General features: G+C 52.8%; 1 protein-coding gene across 1 annotated transcript; it reads left to right on the top strand.

Annotated features, from left to right (window-relative positions):
- The first annotated feature begins 1,156 nt into the window (after positions 1-1,156).
- On the top strand, positions 1,157-16,954 carry CHRNA2 (cholinergic receptor nicotinic alpha 2 subunit). The gene is made up of 6 exons (XM_054023180.1): positions 1,157-1,229; positions 4,464-4,615; positions 9,265-9,309; positions 10,186-10,295; positions 12,300-13,368; positions 15,744-16,954. The coding sequence occupies exons 1-6, from the start codon at positions 1,157-1,159 to the stop codon at positions 15,867-15,869; spliced, it is 1,575 nt and encodes a 524-aa protein (XP_053879155.1). The 3' UTR covers positions 15,870-16,954.
- Positions 16,955-18,339: the final 1,385 nt, after the last annotated feature.

Genomic DNA, 18,339 nt, shown 5'->3' with positions numbered 1-18,339 from the left:
CCCCGCTACAGACTCCGAGGTCTCTTTCTGGAGTGGTAACAGCTAATTTAGACCCCATCCTTTTATCTGTAGAGTCGGGGTGGTGTGTTCCAATGGGCTTTGCATTTATCAGTGTAGAATTTCCCCCCCAAGGGCAATCCCCTACTATTTGAGCTCAAGGTTCGCTTCATTAGATGGCTCTGTAGTAGGCTGGTTTTTTGTATATGGACCTGCCTCATCATGGAAACGCCAAGAGCTTTGCTAATGGTCTGTGCTATACAGTAGCTGCTGTGAACCCCTTATGGCATTGCTCTCTTTACACCCCTTATGTAGCACTAGGGCTTGGGGAAGCCCAGCAGATCCCAGGAGACCGCCAGCAGCGAGAGGGCCCTTGGGAAGTCCATGCTCTCGTCAGCAGTGCTAGAGCCCCTCTGCCACAAAACTGGGCCAAATCCTAGGCGTACGAACCCCAAAGGGCACTGGAAATGCTGCTACTCTTTAGCTATAAGGGGCCCGTGCTGCATCGGGGGGAAATCAATGTAGACTCATCGGGAGAGCTCTGCAGTTAGTGTAACTCCAGCACCACTCCATTGACTTCAGTGCTCAAACAAGCGAAAACCTGGCTGAAAACCGAGGTCTCCGGGGCCCGTTCTAGGTTAAGCCTGGCCCGGCCCCATCGGGTCCCTCTGAACGGGCGTCTAACAGCAGTGTCCTCTCGTTCTGGCTTTCTAGGAACAAGGTGGCCCGAATGCAGCACATCTGAAGGAATGCAGCTCATCCCACTGCGTGGACTAGCCCCTGGGATCAGCGCGGGTTAAAAATCGTAGCCGGGCGCAGCGTGCAGAGGGACTGGAAGCCATCCGAGTAGCAGCCACACTTCAGACAGCCCCTCGGCTCTCCCTGCTGCTGTGCCCGTCTCCAGCTCGGCAGCTCCCCACCTCCTTACTAAAGGACACCAGAGAGCCACTTGTTAACACTCAGGGGACCTCCCCTCCCCAGCGGGAGGTCTCTGCTAAGCCGCATCCGCTGCCACCATCCACCCAGCTTCACACCCCGCTCTCTTTTGCCCCCCGGCGAAGACTTTGCAAATGAAAGCTGCGGTGCTGGGGATTGCAGCCTGTGGGAGGATCAGCGTAACGGGACAGGGTGGGAAGCAGTGGTGCCGGCCTCCCGGAACATGGATCGATTCGCCAGCAGATTCCCACCTCTTAGGAACATGGCCGTGTGGTGCTTCATCCTGCTCCGATCAGGTAAGGGACTGCGGTGAATAATGAGATTTGCCAAAGGCCAGTGGTAGGACCACAGGCCGGGGAGCCAGGAACTCCTGGGTTCTAATCCCGGTGCTGCTCCTTGGGGCCTTGGCCAGGTTGTTTGACCTCTATGAGCTTATTTCCCCATCTGTAAAATGCTTTGAAAATTAAAAGCTACTGTTTAAATGCCACATATAACAACTGTTGTGGAAAATTGACCACACGGTTGATTTTGGATCAGACAGCCAGAGGCTCCTTTATTGATCAATCAAACATGCATGCACGAGGGAGTCAGCCAAGGCAGCCGAACACCCACCCGACAGATAAAATACGAGAGCTTATATAGGATAAAACCACAATTAGTAATCCATACTTTCTTATCAACGTTAATGCCATATTTGGAATACAATAGCCATAAAAGGGAATATAGCATAGCAAGCTTTCCTGTTATTCTTAGTTTGCCCTGTGCGGTTTCTTGCTCTGTCACCTGACATCTATTACTCAGTCTGTTACAAAGGTTAATTCTACTTTTATAATGTCTACAGTTAGTTCTGCTTTTATGATTTCTGTCTACCCTTCTCCTTTTTACCTCCCCCCTTCCCTCCACGTCACACATACAGTTCACCTGACCCTACATACAGTTCACTTGACCAAAGTTTAGGCCTTAGTCCATTTTTCCTCCACAATTCCCCCCTTTGGTGCTTCTCTGGCGCCACCTTTGGCCTAAACTTCTACATTCATGAGCCCATTGATTTCCTTCCTTTCCACAACACAACCTTTCCAGTTCGATTCTCAGCAGCATTTGAACTCAAGACCTTTAGTCATAAAAGCCTGAGTGTCTTTCACTTGAGTTAAAGGGGTAACTCCTTCAGCTAACAGTTGTAGTAGGATGTTATGTGTATCAGCCACGGTAGGGACCAGAGAGCCACACCATACTAGTATGGTCCCGAAGGAGCCCAAAGCAGTTTTGCAAACTGTCAAACCATTTGATCTCAAACTGGGAGGGCGTATCTAGTAGAGTCCAACAGGGGCCAGTCCTAGGTCCGGTACTACTCAATATTTTCATTAACAACTTGGATAACGGAGTGGAGAGTATGTTTATAACATTTGCAGAGACACCAAGCCGGGAGGGGTTGCAAGGATGTGGTTTGAGCATTGGCCTGCTAAACCCAGGGTTGTGAGTTCAATCCTTGAGGGGGCCATTTAGGGATTGGGGGCAAAAAAAAAAAAAAAAAAAGTTGGTGTTGGTCCTGCTTTGAGCAGAGGGTTGGACTAGATGAGGTCCCTTCCAACCCTGATATTCTATGAAAGACGTTGGGGGACAGGATTAGAATTCAAAATGACCTTGACACATTGAAGAATTGGTCTGAAGTCAACCAGATGACGGGGGACCTGATAATGGTCTTCAAATATGTTAAGGGCCGTTATAAAGAGGACAGTGATCAGTTGTTCTCCATGGAAGCCCCCATGTCCCTCCCAGACCCCACTGCCCTTGGCTTAGGTGCTGCCCCCCTGGCAGTACCCCACTCTCCCTGTGGGTCTCCCCACCCAGGGGAACCCCCACCTCCTATCCCAATGTCGCCTCAGTCGTGGCTTCTGCCAGTCACCATCTCGCCCCCGCGCCCTGGGGCAGGCTGCCGTCTATCAGCCGATCATCACAGGCAACAAGGGGTTTGGACTGGCTGCCCCTGTGCAACCCCAATACCTATTTGGGCCTAGGACCAGGCCCTGCAGCCTGGGGAGTTGCTGGCCTAGGGCTTCCCAGCCCCCAAGGCCTTTCCCCAGCCCTGCCTCACTCTAGGTCCCCGGTGAGCTCCCTGCAGCCAGGCCTGTCGCTCTCTCCTGTCAGAGGGAGACTCCTCAGCTTTGGCTGCTCTGGCCTTCTTATGAGGCTGAGTGGCTCAGTTTGGGGCGTGGCCCCAGCTGCAGCCACTTCCCCAATCAGCCGGGGTTTGCCCCCGCCCTCTACAGGGCTTTTCCAACCCCTTCAGGGCTGGAGCGGGCGTGCACCCCGCTACAGTCCCCCAGTAAGTCTGCAAGTGAAACTCAACAGGACAGTCGAGAGGGGTCATCGGGCGGTGATGGGACATTACAGGGGGAGGGCTCTGAGTTACTACAGAGAATTCTTGCGCAGCTGTCTGGTGCTGGGTCTTGCCCAGCGTCTAACCGATCGCCATAAATTAAATTAAATTAATGGAGATATCCTATCTCCTAGAACTGGAAGGGAGCCTCATTGAGGCCACCCCCCTACCTTCACTAGCAGGACCAAGTACTGATTTTGCCCCAGATCCCTAAGTGGTCCCCTCAAGGATTGAATGCACAACCCCGGGCTTAGCAGGCCAATGCTCAAACCACTGAGCTATCCCCCCCCGCCATATTTGGGGTCAGGAAGGAATTTTCCCCCAGATTGGCAGAGACCTGGGGGGGTTCACCTTCCTCTGCAGCACGGGGCCTGGGTCACTTACAGGTTTGAACTAGCGCAAATGGTGGATTCTCTGTAACTTGAAGACTTTAAATCATGATTTGAGGATGTCAGCGACTCAGCCAGAGGTTGTGGGTCTATCACAGGAGTGGGTGGGTGAGGTTCTGTGGCCTGCAATGTGCAGGAGGTCAGATGAGATGATCATGATGGTCCCTTCTGGCCTTAGAGTCTATGAATTGCTGCGTCTATAAAGCTCCATTTTCTATCGTTGCTGCTCTTTTCTTTCCTCGCTTGGGTCTGTTCGTCCTGTTTTGCCTTCTAGGAAATCGGATTGGACTTTAACACCAGCAATTACAGCTGCGCCAGCCAACCTCAACTAACTTCTCTGTTCCCCGAAAGGACCATTATTGCCATCTGTGACACCCGCTAAGAGACTGTTGGACTAGGGGGTGGGGAAGGATTCCTTCTAAAATAGCTCTCCAGCTAAAGGGGACACGGGATGTGGTTAAAATGAAAACCTTATTTAATACTTCACATTCCAAAGACTGTAACTCTGTTTTGATTCTTTTCTGTCTCTTTAATGCAAGGTTTAAAGGATGTTTAATGGTGTGTTTGCCCTGGAGCTAAGCAGGCTGAGGTCTCTGCATACCACACCCTGAACCTCGTTTAACTGTTTAATGCTGGACAGTGATAGGCTCATATTAGCACCTTTGGCCCATACAATCTATTTGCATTAGAGGAAGTGCTGAAGTACCCAGGCCGAAAGCAAACTAGCACGTCCGTATGGCTTTTTCTGTCTCCCATTGGTTCAGTATCCATCCAGGACCGGACTCACAGCCACGCCGAGGAGCGCCTCTTCAAGTACCTGTTCACCAGCTACAACCGGTGGTCCCGGCCAGTCCCCAACATCTCCGACGTCGTCATCGTCAGATTTGGGCTGTCCATCGCTCAGCTGATCGATGTGGTATGTGTGCGAAGCCGGACTCTAATTCCGCTTCTAAAACCCTCCCCAGAAGGGTGGGACATTTCTACTAGCACCTGGGGTTACAGCGGGCAACTGTATAGCAAGGGCTGCATCAGCCCTCATGCTTCAGGTCACATGTGCATCACCAGCTGGGGTCAGGAAGGAACCTCCCCCCCCCCGGGTAGTATATTGCACATTTAAGGGCTGTAAAAGCTTTTATCCTCTTAACCTTGGAATTACGGCACTGAATTGCAGTTCAGGAGCACTGGTTCCTTTTCCTTGCTCTGCCTAGACTCACTGTGGGACTTTGTGCCTCACTTCCCCTGTTGTAGAATGGGAACAATGACACTTCCTCTGTCTGCCTTGGCTCTGTAGGGTGTAAACGCTTTGGGTGCATCTACACAGCGAGCGGCAGCCCACGGGTGCAAGTCTCAGAGCCAGGTTTAACAGATTCCAGCTCACACTCCGGTGCTGAAAAGAGCTGGGGAGACATTCAGGCTCGGGCTGGAGCTCAGGCTCTGGGGCCTAGGATGGGGGTGGGCTTCAGGGCTCAAGCTCTGGCCCAACCCACGTGTCTACGCAGCTATTTTTAACGCCGTTCTGTGGGCCCCACTCTGTCGCCCTGGGCTTTGATACTCACTTGCTGTAGGCTGCATAGACGGATCCTTAGAGGCAGAAACTGCCTGTCACACTGTGTCCAGGAAGGACCCAGCACCATGGGCCCCAGGCCTCTCGGTGCGTCTCGAGACCCAATATCTAGTAATAATAAAGTCTGAGGAATTGGCCACAGCTGGAGACACAAAACTGAACTAGAGGGACCGTTGAGCTGTTCACTGCAACAATTCCTCTGGTCTGCTCGTCATGTAATTTCTGGACATGAAGATAAATGAGCTCGGCCAGGGACGTTTAGCACAGCCAGTCAGCGCTGGCGGACGCAAGATAAAATAGGAGCCAGGCCGCCATGAAGCACTTTAAATGTAACGGCACTTAATATAAAGGGACCACGTGTTACCTCTTGTCTATAAGAGGAGTGTCAAGAAAACACAGGGACAAAGACAAAATACATTGGGATGGGTTTTATTTAGTATCCCGTCTTCCAGACGGGATCTCAGTTCTCAGCCACATCATGCAAACCTTGGCTTATTACGACTAGAGAGAACTAGATAAATTCATGGAGGTTAAGTCCATTCATGGCTATTAGCCAGGATGGGTAAGGAATGGTGTCCCTAGCCTCTGTTTGTCAGAGGGTGGAGATGGATGGCAGGAGAGAGATCACTTGATCATTACCTGTTAGGTTCACTCCCTCTGAGGCACCTGGCATTGGCCACTGTCGGTAGACAGGACACTGGGCTGGATGGACCTTTGGTCTGACCCAGTATGGCCGTTCTTATGGTCTTATGATTGATGAAGTGTGCACAGGATGGGAGCCGGTAGGTTGTTAGCCCCTGGTAGGTTGTTAGCCCCCGTGCCCTGGCCAAATTCCAGCGTGGATCATTATCTTCCACTTAACTAAACTGCCCCTGCGGTTCCAGCTGGTGGCTCTATTCTTCTTTACTTCCTGTCCTAAACTGTTGTCCGGTGTTGCTGTGTGGCTGTTAAACAGCTGTTGCACTCCACCCCAGAGGTGCAGCAGAAAGAGATTCAGCTTAATAGATGTTTAAGGCCAAAAGGACCATTGTGATCATCTTGTCCGCCCTCCAGCAGAACACAGGCCAGAAGAAGTCCCTGAATTCGTTGATTGAACTAGAAAAACATCCAGTCTTGATTTTAAAATGGCCAGGGATGGAGAATCCCCCTCTCCCCCCTCCCCCCCCGCCCTTGCCAAATTGCTCCAGTGGTTCATTAAAAATTGTCCCCGAATTTGTCTGGCTTCAACTTCCATATAACGGGCTTTCTGTTGCTCTGAAGTGACTCCAAAGAAACCGCACTCAAAACCAAACAGCCGGAAGAGTGAAAACAAAGTATGTTTGGTTTGTAAAGCCCTTCGAGCCGTGATAGTCTCAGGGGTGGCTAGTGACACGGGGAAAGAAATTACTGTTAGTATAACTGGGCCAAATTCTGCATACCAGGATGATCCCTCTGAAACCAGCAGTAACTGACGTGAAACTGACAGTGCAGGGGGATTCCCGCATTCTGGGGCTCACCTCATTCCTTTTCCATCAAGTGCCATGGAATCTTTCCAAGAACCACAAGGGGTCAGGAGCTCAGGTTTATAGCGGCAATACCAGCCTGGCGGGGAGCTAGTCGCTTCATCTGGAAGCTGTTCCCTTTTCTCGCTGAAGCATTTGAGCACCGCTCAGTTAGCTGTATGCACTTACACTAGGAAGTCTCTCGAATAGTCTTTCCACTACCTATCTATAAATCTACCCATCCCACATGAATCACCATGATATTTAAGCACTGTTACCCCTGGGAAAAGGGGTAAACAATGAGATGGCAAAATTACTCAAGATAGTTAAATCCAAAACCGATTGCAAAGAGTTACAAAGAGATCTCCCAAGACTGGGTGACTGGGCAACAAAATAGAAAATGAAATGCAATGTTGACAAACGCACAGTAATGGATTTGGAAAGCAGAACCCCAACTATGCACACAAAATGCTGTGTTAGGGGGCTTATTCCTTCACTCTCTCACTTCCCTGGTCCTTCTCGCATGAACAGAGAGTAACAATACCCGAAGTCCAAAGGTGCAAACAATTCGATGTTTATTGGGGTGAACTTCCAGCAAGCATGATTCCAGTTTCCTTCCTCAGTGTCCCCCTTCCCAGCTCTGACACCACAGAGCCTTGCCTGTCTCCCTGTTCCCATTCCCCCCTCCTTAGCAAAACATGATTCCAATTCCCCCACCCCCAGTCCCTGTTCCCATTCCCCCCTTACTTCCTGATTGACTGCAGACTATATAGTAAAACTTGTATTCTGCTTAGCTATACCTGAACCAATCATTTTACTGAAATTTAACTAACCAATCCTAACATACTGTAACATGATTATTTAACCAATTATATTCCACCACCATAATTAGTTTACACCCAACAAAATTAATTATACAGCAGACAGAAATAATTATAGAAGCAGACAGAGACCATGCAAATAAACATACAAAACAATGCAGAAGTGAGGATTTCACAACTACATCTATACAGACATAAGGGTTTTCCAGCTGTGTCTATTGGTAAGTGAGTTCTTACCAGACAGAAAACTATCAAACTAAATTTCCTTTTACATGTTCTAGGCTCTTCCCTTTATCTGGAAGTAATAGGAATATCAGGACAGGATTGGATTCCTAACAGCCCAATAGCACCTTATTTCAATGTGACTAGTTTGGAATGCGAGGATGTGACCGTTCACTTCCCAGTTTATGGCTGGTCTCTGCTACTTAGCCGAAGGCCTTAGCCTAAGAACCAGGCCTCAGACTGTCACAGTACGAGAAGGCCCTTACACAGACAGACAGTGATTTTGATTCTTTCTTTTATACCTCGATAACTAGCTAAGTGATAAGAATACACCTAAATTCTTAAAGCATAGGCCTTTACAGACAGGCCTGAATATCTATATCCTAACATGCTGGGGTCTAAATGAGCTGTTACCACTCAAGAAAGATGTTGGTGTTGTTATAGATAATTCTCTGGAAACAAACTCTCAATGTGCAGCGAACAGTGTTAGGAACCATTAGGAAAGGAACCGATAATAAAACAGAAAGTATCATAATCCCACTACATAAATCCACGGTACGCCCACATCTTGAATACTGCGTGCAGACCTGGCTGCCCCATCTCAAAAGATATATTAGAACTGGAAAAAGTGCAGAGAAGGGCAACAAAAATGATTAGGGGTATGGAACAACTTCCTTATGAGGAGAGATTGAAAAGACTGGGACTTTTCAGCTTGGAAAAGAGACGACTGAGGGGGATATGACAGAAGTCTATAAAATCATGACTGGTGTGGAGAAAGTGAATAAGGAAGTGTTATTTAGCACTTCACATAACACAAGAACTAGGGGTCACCTGATGGAATTAATAGGCAGCAGGTTTAAAACAAACAAAAGGAAGTATTTTTTCACACAACACACAGTCAACCTGTGGAACTCCTTGCCAGAGGATGTCATGAAGGCCAAGATCAGGGTATAACAGGGTTCAAAAAAGAACTAGATAAATTCATGGAGGATAGGTCCATCAATGGCTACTAGCCAGGAGGTGCAGGGATGCAAAACCGTGCTCTGAAGTGTCCCTAACCTCTGTTTGCCAGAAGCTGGGAATGGGCGACAGGGGACAGATCACTTGATGATTACCTCTTCTGTTCATTCCCTCTGAAGCACCTGGCATTGGCCATTGTTGGAAGACAGGGTATTGGGCTAGATGGACCTTTGGTCTGACCCAGTATGGCCCTTTTTATGTAAGCCCATAATTCGTAACTACTAATGGCACGGCATTGCCATCTAGTGGCCACACACCTAAAGGAGATAAAAATCTCCCTCTCTTCATAGCTGCCATTCATTCCTACCAGTACCCGAGCTCTGGAGGAGGATGGGAAAGGTAACAGTTGGGTCTTGTGGAAGCAGCTGGTTTCAGGTCTGACGCTGGTTTTCTCCATTATGATCAAACAAACTCTCCTCCTCTCTCCTTTCTCCCGTCCCCACCATGTCCCTAACAGGATGAGAAGAACCAAATGATGACCACAAACGTCTGGCTGAAACAGGTGAGGGATCATTTCCCCACGGGATGCTGGGAGGAGAGGTGGGTTTCCCAAGTCACAAGGAACTCCCCGGGGCTTAGGAGTTTGGTTCAGAGAAGTCCCGACCAGCCTGGCATCTCGTCTAGCCGCACTTCTTGGGGTTAGAAACTTCATGAGAAGAGCTTTGGATGCTGGATTTCAGCCTCGTCCCCCTGATCTGGGTGAAACCCGAGAGACAGGATGCCCCAGGGGCTTGGCACTGGTGCACGGTGACTTTACCCATGTGGACATGGCTGAAATCTAGCCCAGGTGAGAAGTGGCTGGGAGCTGTTCCCCTCCCACAGCTGCTCAGACTTTGTGAACTGGGTTGGTGGGTCTCAGCCCAGGTCCCCGGGGATGGGCACTGAACGGACCCCAGTGACAGGTCTCTGAAGTGGCTCTGCCCGGGCAGGATTTAAAGCATGTTGATGGGACCGTCCATCGGGAGCTGATGGTGGTTCAGCCTGTGCTCTACCTGCCCTACACGGAGAGACCTTCGCTCGGCAGGATTGCCGCCTGGGACCTTTCACCAGCACTGAATTCCCACCAGCGCCCAGATGCCGTGGGGATGGGCACTTTAGCAAAGTGCCTACTAATAATGAAGACGTGTTTGAAAAGAGAACATCTGCTCAGGAGGAACCTCTTTAAGCTGAGCAGCGACCGAGGACCCCTTTAGCTCATGTAGGAGGGGCCCATGCTTCAGGCGCTAAACATCCGAGGGGACCCAGGATGAGTTGTTACAAGAGGACACTGTATGTCTCCTTGCAGCAATGGTCGCCCCGCTCCCTCTGGCGGCTGGATCCCCGGCCCTCGCTGGGCAGCACGTCCATCTCAGACCCTTCTTGCTCTTTCCTCCCCCAGGAGTGGAGTGACTACAAGCTGCGCTGGAACCCGGCGGACTTCGATAATGTCACCTCCATCCGGGTGCCCTCTGAGATGATCTGGATTCCTGACATTGTGCTGTATAACAAGTAGGTGACACCACTGCGCAGGTACGGCAAGGCAAAGACCTTAGGGATGGAGAGGGGGCCTAGGGGGTCACATTGGGCAGTATACGGCTGGTAGCATCCATCCCATGCCTGCCGCCTGCAGGCCAGGCCTCACGGAGACGTCGGTCCTGATCCCACTTGCAGTTGCACCAATTGAAATTAGGAGTAACTCCACTGAAGTCAATGGGTTTACACTGGTGTATCTGGGAGCAGAATCAGGTGCATGGTAGCAGGGAGCCAGAGTGAACCACATGGTCTGTCTGTGTCCAGCAGCCTGAACAACAAATCCCCTTCCCATGCATTACGAGGGTGACCAGATCACCACACTAAAATATCGGGACACATTGGGGTGCCATCAGCCCCGCCCACAGTCCACTCCCGCTCCTCCCAGGCTCCGCCCCCATTCTGCCCCAGGTCCCGCCCCCTTCCCACTCACCCCCCCCCCCCCCCCCCACCGTGACCTTCCTCATCCCGGCCCGCCGCTGGCTTGCTGCATCCCTCCTCAGTCCCCCACCCACCTCTCGCCTCTTCACCCCCCAGCCCGCCGCTCGCCTCTTCACCCCCCCGCCCGCCACTCATCCCTATGGTGCCGACTTCCCCTCTGCCGGGTGGGTGCTCGCCCACCCCCTGCCTCTTCCCGCCCTCGCCCTGCCCCCATTCCACCCCCTTCCCCCAAGTCCCCGCCCCTGCCCTGCCTCTTCTCCGCCTCCTCCCCTGAGTGCGCTGCGTCCCCGCTCCTCCCCCTCCCTCCCGGAAAGCCGCCAAACAGCTGTTAGGCCGCAGGAAGCGCTGGGAGGGGGGGAGGAGCGGGGACGTGGCGCGCTGGGGGGAGAGGGAGAGAAGGAGGCGAGGAGGGGGGAGCTTGGCTGCAATTTTTCCCTGTGGGTGCTCCAGCCCCGGAGCACTTACAGGGTCAGGGCCTTCCTCCCGCTCGCCTCCTGACCCGAATATGGGGACAAATGGCGTCCTGAGCGTACATCGATCGGGATGCGGGACAAAGGGGTTAAATATCGGGACAGTCCCAATATTATCGGGACATCTGGTCACCCTAGGAATTACAGCCCAGTGTCCCAGGCTGTTTCCACCAGGCAGGGCCCTACGCTTCACCACAGCACGTTCCAGTTGAAACGTGTGTCTTGCTGCCACCTGCTGGTGCGTCTCGGTCACGAAAGGAAATATTCTCGACCTGGCAAGGGCCTGCTTTTTAATTAACGTCCGGCCTTGTTAACAGATTCAGTCACAGAGCAACCGTATCCTGGGGAACTGGGTTGGAGACGGGTTCCTGGGTTCCAAACCTGCCCCGCGTCATTTCATGACCAGCTGCCTTGACAGACAGGGTCTTCATCGGCCCCAGGCCCGGCCATGAGTTTGCAGGGTTTCGTGCCGCACACTCAGCGTTCTCCCTTGGCATCCAGACAGGAACCTTGCTGCGCTCAGCTGCAGAGACATCTTGAGACACCCCCAGGCCCGATCTCCTGCTCCTGCCCCACCGACTTCTGCCTGATCTGTCCATCCAGCCATGCTCATCACCACAGTATCTGAGCACCTGCCGCGGGGTTGTGTTGGGTCACTGAGCCCCTCTGTGTCTACCCACCTAGGCACTTACATGTCCCCCCTTCATCACACATCTCAGCTCCTCCCAAGGACCCGATCCCCCCATTTCACAGATGGGGACACTGCGACCTAGAAGAGTTAGGGGTGAAATTCACCCCCGTGCAAAGGGCCAGGCTCCACTTTATCCCTCACACCAGGGACATTAGTGGTGCCTTGGCACTGGCTGGCCACGTGAGGTGGAGTGATTTGCACAGGGGGGGGCTGTAGCAGGGCCAGGAACTCAAACCGAGATCTTTTGAGTCCCAGAGCCGAGCTAATCACAAGCCCTTTCTCCTCTTTTACTGCTCCTGGTGGATTTGGTCTTGCCTCCTCCCCACCCCCCACTTTCTCCGAGGCTCTCACCACTCTGACCCCTGCTCCTCTGTCCTGCAGCGCCGACGGGGAGTTCGCCGTGACGCACATGACCAAAGCCCACCTCTTCTCCAACGGCAAGGTGAAGTGGGTGCCGCCGGCCATCTACAAGAGCTCGTGCAGCATCGACGTGACCTTCTTCCCCTTCGACCAGCAGAACTGCAAGATGAAGTTTGGCTCATGGACGTACGACAAGGCCAAGATTGACCTGGAGAGCATGGAGCGTGACGTGGACCTGAAAGACTACTGGGAGAGCGGGGAATGGGCCATCATCAACGCCGTGGGCACCTACAACACCAAGAAATATGACTGCTGCACAGAGATCTACCCCGACATCACCTACTGCTTCATCATCCGGCGCTTGCCCCTTTTCTACACCATCAACCTCATCATCCCCTGCCTGCTCATCTCCTGCCTGACCGTGCTGGTCTTCTACCTGCCCTCCGACTGCGGGGAGAAGATCACCCTCTGCATCTCCGTGCTGCTCTCCCTCACTGTCTTCCTGCTGCTCATCACCGAGATCATCCCTTCCACCTCGTTGGTCATCCCCCTGATCGGCGAGTACCTCCTCTTCACCATGATCTTCGTCACCCTCTCCATCGTCATCACCGTCTTCGTCCTCAACGTCCACCACCGCTCGCCCAGCACCCACAAGATGCCCCGCTGGGTGCGCGCCGCCTTCCTGGACTTCATCCCCCGCTGGCTTTTCATGAGGCGGCCTCCGGTGCTAACCCCCCAGCAGGAGCTGAGCGGGGAGTATGACCCGCCTGGCGTCAGGCTCAGCACCTCCAGGGGCTGGCTGGAAACGGACGTCGATGACACATGGGAGGAGGAGGAGGAGGAAGAGGAGAGGAGGCACCCCGGACGCGCGCCACTCCAGACAGGCTCCCACAAACACAGCGTCCAATACCGCTCCGGCTGCGGCCGCCACCTGGGCAGGGGGCGGGGGGCCCGGGCACAGCGCCCGCCTGCCAAAGGGGACAGCTTGGGGTCGGATCCCCACCTGCTGCTGTCCTCCAGCATTCTGAAGGCCTTGGAGGGGGTGCACTACATCGCAGACCACCTGCGGGCCGAGGACGCTGATTTCTCGGTGAGTCTGCGCCCTGCGGGCTCGGGAGGGCTGGGCCCTGGCACCGTGGGTCTTTCCCCCCTGTAGCATTGGTTGGAGTCTGGCCCATTTCAGGCACCACCATCTGATGGCTATTCAGGGGCCTGGTTGGCACAAGTAGGTGGGAGTCAGTCTAGCTCCCAGCGGAGAGGCACCCCCTGCATTGCCCCCCCCCAGGGAGCAGTCCCAGCAGAGAGGACCAGGCAGTGATGGGCAGGGGGAACTGGCTTTCCTCCTCTCGCCCCAGCGGGGTCCAGGATCCGGGGTTGGGGGGAGGCCCGTCGCTCAGGCAGGGTGAAGGGGGCTTGCTCCGCTTGCTGCCCCTACCCCAATGCCCCCAGCTGTCCAGCCGGCGCTGCGGTCACCTACAGTCGTTGTCTGCGGCTGTTCTGTGACCTCTTGGTCGGTAGTCTCCTTGCCAGGGATCAGGGGAGAGCTCGGAAGAGGTGGGGCTAAAAACAAATCAACTATTCCCAGGCCAGCGATTGGCTGACGGGAGAGGCCTGTGCAGTAATGGAGCGTGTGATTCATTCACTGGTGGGACTTCATTGAGGTCCAAACGCCAGGGGGCAGGACAAGCATCTGCACTCAGCTGCAAAGCAAAGCCACCGGACCACGGCTTGAACACCATTTATGCTCCTCGGGTGGCATTGTGCCTGAGGGACTCTGAATTAGCCGACACCCAGGCTGAGCTCTGCAGTGAAGGACACACATACCTAGCTTGGGTCTTCTCAGCGCTGGATTAAAGCGACATGTGGCCTGGATAGACCAATTCTGCAGGGCCTCAGTCGTTGCTCCTGCATTTCCCCCTCAGAGCCGGTTTGATTTGCCCCTGAACAGCAGTCTTAGGAGGGGAGTATTGTCTAATCTCGCTGCTCTGTTCTCACACTGCTTCCTTCAGGGTATTTATCCTCTCCTAAGATGCAAGGGAGGTTGTTAGCCCCAGGGAGCTAAGGCAGAGGGAGAGAGACGAGGTGACTTGCCCAAGTAGCCAGTGCAGGGGCAGGAATTGAACGGCTTCCAAGGAGAGCGGGGATTTTTTCACAAACCACCCTCCTCGCCCGCCCGCCACCAGTACCAATTCATCAAAACCGAAACGTCACATCCCAGGCTCTGTGCTGACAAAGCTTCTGACTCGGAACATTTGGGGGGAAAGACGTTTCCGACCTGTCCCAAGGTCCCTGTCCTGACCTAGCCCTAAGCCAGCCCTGAGGAGCCCCAATATCAAAGGCAGCACAAGCTGCGGGGGGAGTGGGGAGGGTAGCACAGACTGCCCGAGGCAGGAGGCTCTGCTGTGAGCTGAGGAAGCGCAGGAGACTGGAGATGTGTGAACTATGGGGTTTGCTGATCCATTGTGTAGTGAGTGGCTTGATACACTTTGGTCCATTATGAAATGGATGTGAGTCAACAGTGTGCCCTTGTTGCCAAGAAGGCTAACGGCATTTTGGGCTGTATAAGTAGGGGCATTCCCAGCAGATCGAGGGACGTGATCGTTCCCCTCTATTCGGCATTGGTGAGGCCTCATCTGGAGTACTGTGTCCAGTTTTGGGCCCCACACTAGAAAGAGGATGTGGAAAAAGTGGAAAGAGTCCAGTGGAGGGCAACAAAAATGATTAGGGGGCTGGAGCACATGACTTATGAGGAGAGGCTGAGGGAACTGGGATTGTTTAGTCTCCAGAAGAGAAGAGAGGGGGGATTTGATAGCAGCCTTCAAGTACCTGAAGGGGGGTTCCAAAGAAGATGGATCTAGACTGTTCTCAGTGGTAGCAGATGACAGAACAAGGAGCAATGGTCTCAAGTTGCAGTGGGGGAGGTCTAGGTTGGATATTAGGGAAAACTTTTTCACTAGGAGGGTGGTGAAGCACTGGAATGGGTTACCTAGGGAGGTGGTGGAATCTCCTTCCTTAGAGGTTTTTAAGGTCAGGCTTGACAAAGCCCTGGCTGGGATGATTTAGTTGGGGTTGGTCCTGCTTTGAGCAGGGGGTTGGACTAGATACCTCCTGAGGTCCCTTCCAACCCTGATAGTCTATGACTAGAATTTTCAATTCAGTCTTTACCTGCTCTGTTACTACACAGTGGACAGAGAAAGGGTCAGGTGGTACCTAGGACCCACACCACTAAGAACAACTACCTATCCCCACCCTCTCTCAACTCACTGGGCTTTGGCACCCCCACCCCCTGCCTAGCAAGTGCAGTTTGATTGAGGGCGAGTCCGCACAGTTCTGCTGCCCCCGGTTCACACTACGAGGACAACAACCCTTTAGTACCCCTGCCTCTCTGCCAGGCTGCCGGGGCCTCCTGTGGCCCCATGCTGCTCTCGGGCCCCACATCTCACTCTGACTCTTGTCTGCCTGCAGGTGAAGGAGGACTGGAAGTATGTTGCTATGGTAATAGACCGGATATTCCTCTGGATGTTTATCATCGTCTGTTTGCTGGGGACCATCGGCCTCTTCCTCCCTCCCTTCCTGGCTGGGATGATATAGGGGTCTGTGCCCGGCCCGGAAGGTGGTCCTGCTCCCAGACCTGTGCCCAGGGCTGGGGAAGGGACAAACTAACCCACCCTGACTGTGGAGCCACCTTGGGCTTGTCCACACTGGAGGAACATTATCAAGCCACGACCCCATTTGAACTCCCGCTCGTCCTGGTAAATACCAGCACAGCGCCAGTGCTGAAGCCACACGTCCGCTGGGCCCGTAGATGCTCACACGCGTCTGGTTTGTACCAACAAGTGAACAGCGCCGGGCAGTTGGGGCGGGAGAACCCTACAGTGAAACCCCAACAAGATTTTTTCTTGAGTCACTGAAACTGCTTAAAACAAAGCGGATCAGAAGGGAACCGCCCGGGGTGCTCTGCATTTGAAATTAACATGCCCGTAGCTACGTGGCAAGGGAGGAGGTGCGCCCCCTACGATGGGAACACATTGCTCACGTTGGTTTGGTGACAAGGTTCATTTCATACTGTTCCTCCCAGCCACACACAGTTACCGAGTCCACTTTATCCCCCAGGTGCAAACATAACCCACTGGTCAGGGTGTTAGAGATCCCCATCGGTAGCCTGCAGCTGGGAAGCTCTATCTCTAGCAGCTCATGTTTTAGCTACGGAGGTCCCCGGGTCAATCCCCAGGGGACAGCCATGGCATAAGCATCCCAGGAGTTAATTCGGGTGATTGGCACCCAGGTCAGCCTAGCCCAGGGAGCAACCTCACTGCAAAGCCGTGCCTGTGTCCTCACTAGCACTGCGCGGCATGTGTGAGGCTAGGACTTGTGAGGGCACGTCCCATGGTTCTTTGTGCTGCTCTAAGATTCTTCTCCGTGGAGCCGGGAGAGAACTTGTCTGTCCTTCCAGGTACACAGGGGGAATTGTGGGACTATCAGCGGCTGAGCCCGTGTCCTCACTGCAAAGCCGGCAGGTTCCAGGCTGAAGGGAAAGCAGCACCTACCCCCTCAGCGGGGCCAGCTAACCCAGGGTGAAATTCACTCCAGTGCTCAGGGCTAGCCCAAGAGCTAGTCACCACTTTCAGCCGTGTTCTGCCCAGAACGCCCATTGCAGGTGAGAGCTGCCTGGAAGTTCTTTTCAAAGCAAACAAACATTTGGGGGGGGGGGGAAGGGATGGCGAATAGTCAAAAAAAAATTGCTGAAACTAATCACAAAAAAGATTTTTTTGTTTTCACATCAAAAATTTGTTTCCCACCTCCATTTTTCCAGGGGGGAAAGGAGGGCAGAGGGGGAAAGGTTTTCTATTAAAACCTTCCCAAAATCTTTCATTCTGATTCATTTCATAAAAAAACCCTGCAAAAATTTTCAGATGAAATGAACAATTTAAATGCCGTTTGACGTTTCTCCATGGAAAATGCTCAAACAGCTTTAACTTACTGCAGGCGCTAATGAATTCTGAGAACAAACCTGGCAGGCTGTCTGGCCAGTTTCTAAATGGAGGAAACTGAGGCACAGAGAGAGCGTGGCAAGTCACGGAGATCGCACAGGAAGTCGTCTGCCAGCGCAAGGACTCACACCCCGGTCTTTAACGGCCCAGCCAGGTAGCATCAAAGCTGAGCCTGGAATCCGGGCATCCCAGTTCCCCCAAGCTAGCCAGCCAACTTGTACATAAAGTCAAACTAAAGTTCTGTCTGCCCCAAGTCAGTGTTCAAAACAGTACCCTGAAGCCCAGTAACACAGGAGGGAAGGCAAACATCATTTCCTGCCTTTTTGGAAGCACCAGAGAAAAATCAAAGAAAGCTTCTCTGATTTTATCCTTGCAGCTGGCAGGGTCATTGATTGCCATGTGTCGGGGCTAGTGCCCCCAGTGGAAGCAGGACTTCTATCTAGGCCTCTGCCCAGGAGCCAGTTTCACTGTAGAAGGGATGATCCCTAGGCAGGCATTAGTGTGGTGACTGAGTGGCATGATCCTGGCTTGTGGTGCAAAGGGTCCAAGCTTCCAATCCCAAGGAAGGCCTGGTGGTGGATGTATAAACAACAGGACCTTAAATTTGGATGTCTGGGGTTTTTTTACTATATATATAGCTACATTCTAGCCCAACGGTAAGATATGGGCTGGATGCAGGAAGGACTTTAAATCCCAGTGTTGCTAGTTATTGGGGTATTTGGGGTTCTATGTAATCCCCAGCTGCTGAACACAAGAGGCTGTGGGAGACGCCCAGCTTTCTATCCAAAACTAAAGGACGTTTCCAGCCCTCCTAGAGGGCTTGACATTGAGAAGCAAGTACAACCTGAAGGCAAAGAAAAAGAACCCCCCTTCCCCCATTTATTATCTTAAAAAAAAAAAAAATCTCGTGATTGTTAAACCGATCTCAGGATTGGGGGCAGGGATATGATTTTGGAATGCTTGAGGGCTGGCAAACATTGCCCCTGAGTTCTGCAAGACATCAACTAGGCGTTCTGTGTTTGGACAGCACCTCACACCGTAAGGTCCTGGGGCTCCTGCAGTGAATGGGT

This window comes from Malaclemys terrapin, chromosome 3, assembly GCF_027887155.1.
Source record: "Malaclemys terrapin pileata isolate rMalTer1 chromosome 3, rMalTer1.hap1, whole genome shotgun sequence".
In the NCBI taxonomy this organism is placed as follows: domain Eukaryota; kingdom Metazoa; phylum Chordata; order Testudines; family Emydidae; genus Malaclemys; species Malaclemys terrapin.
The sequence above is the reverse complement of the archived record's forward strand: the minus strand, read 5'-3'. Positions and strand labels throughout refer to the sequence as shown.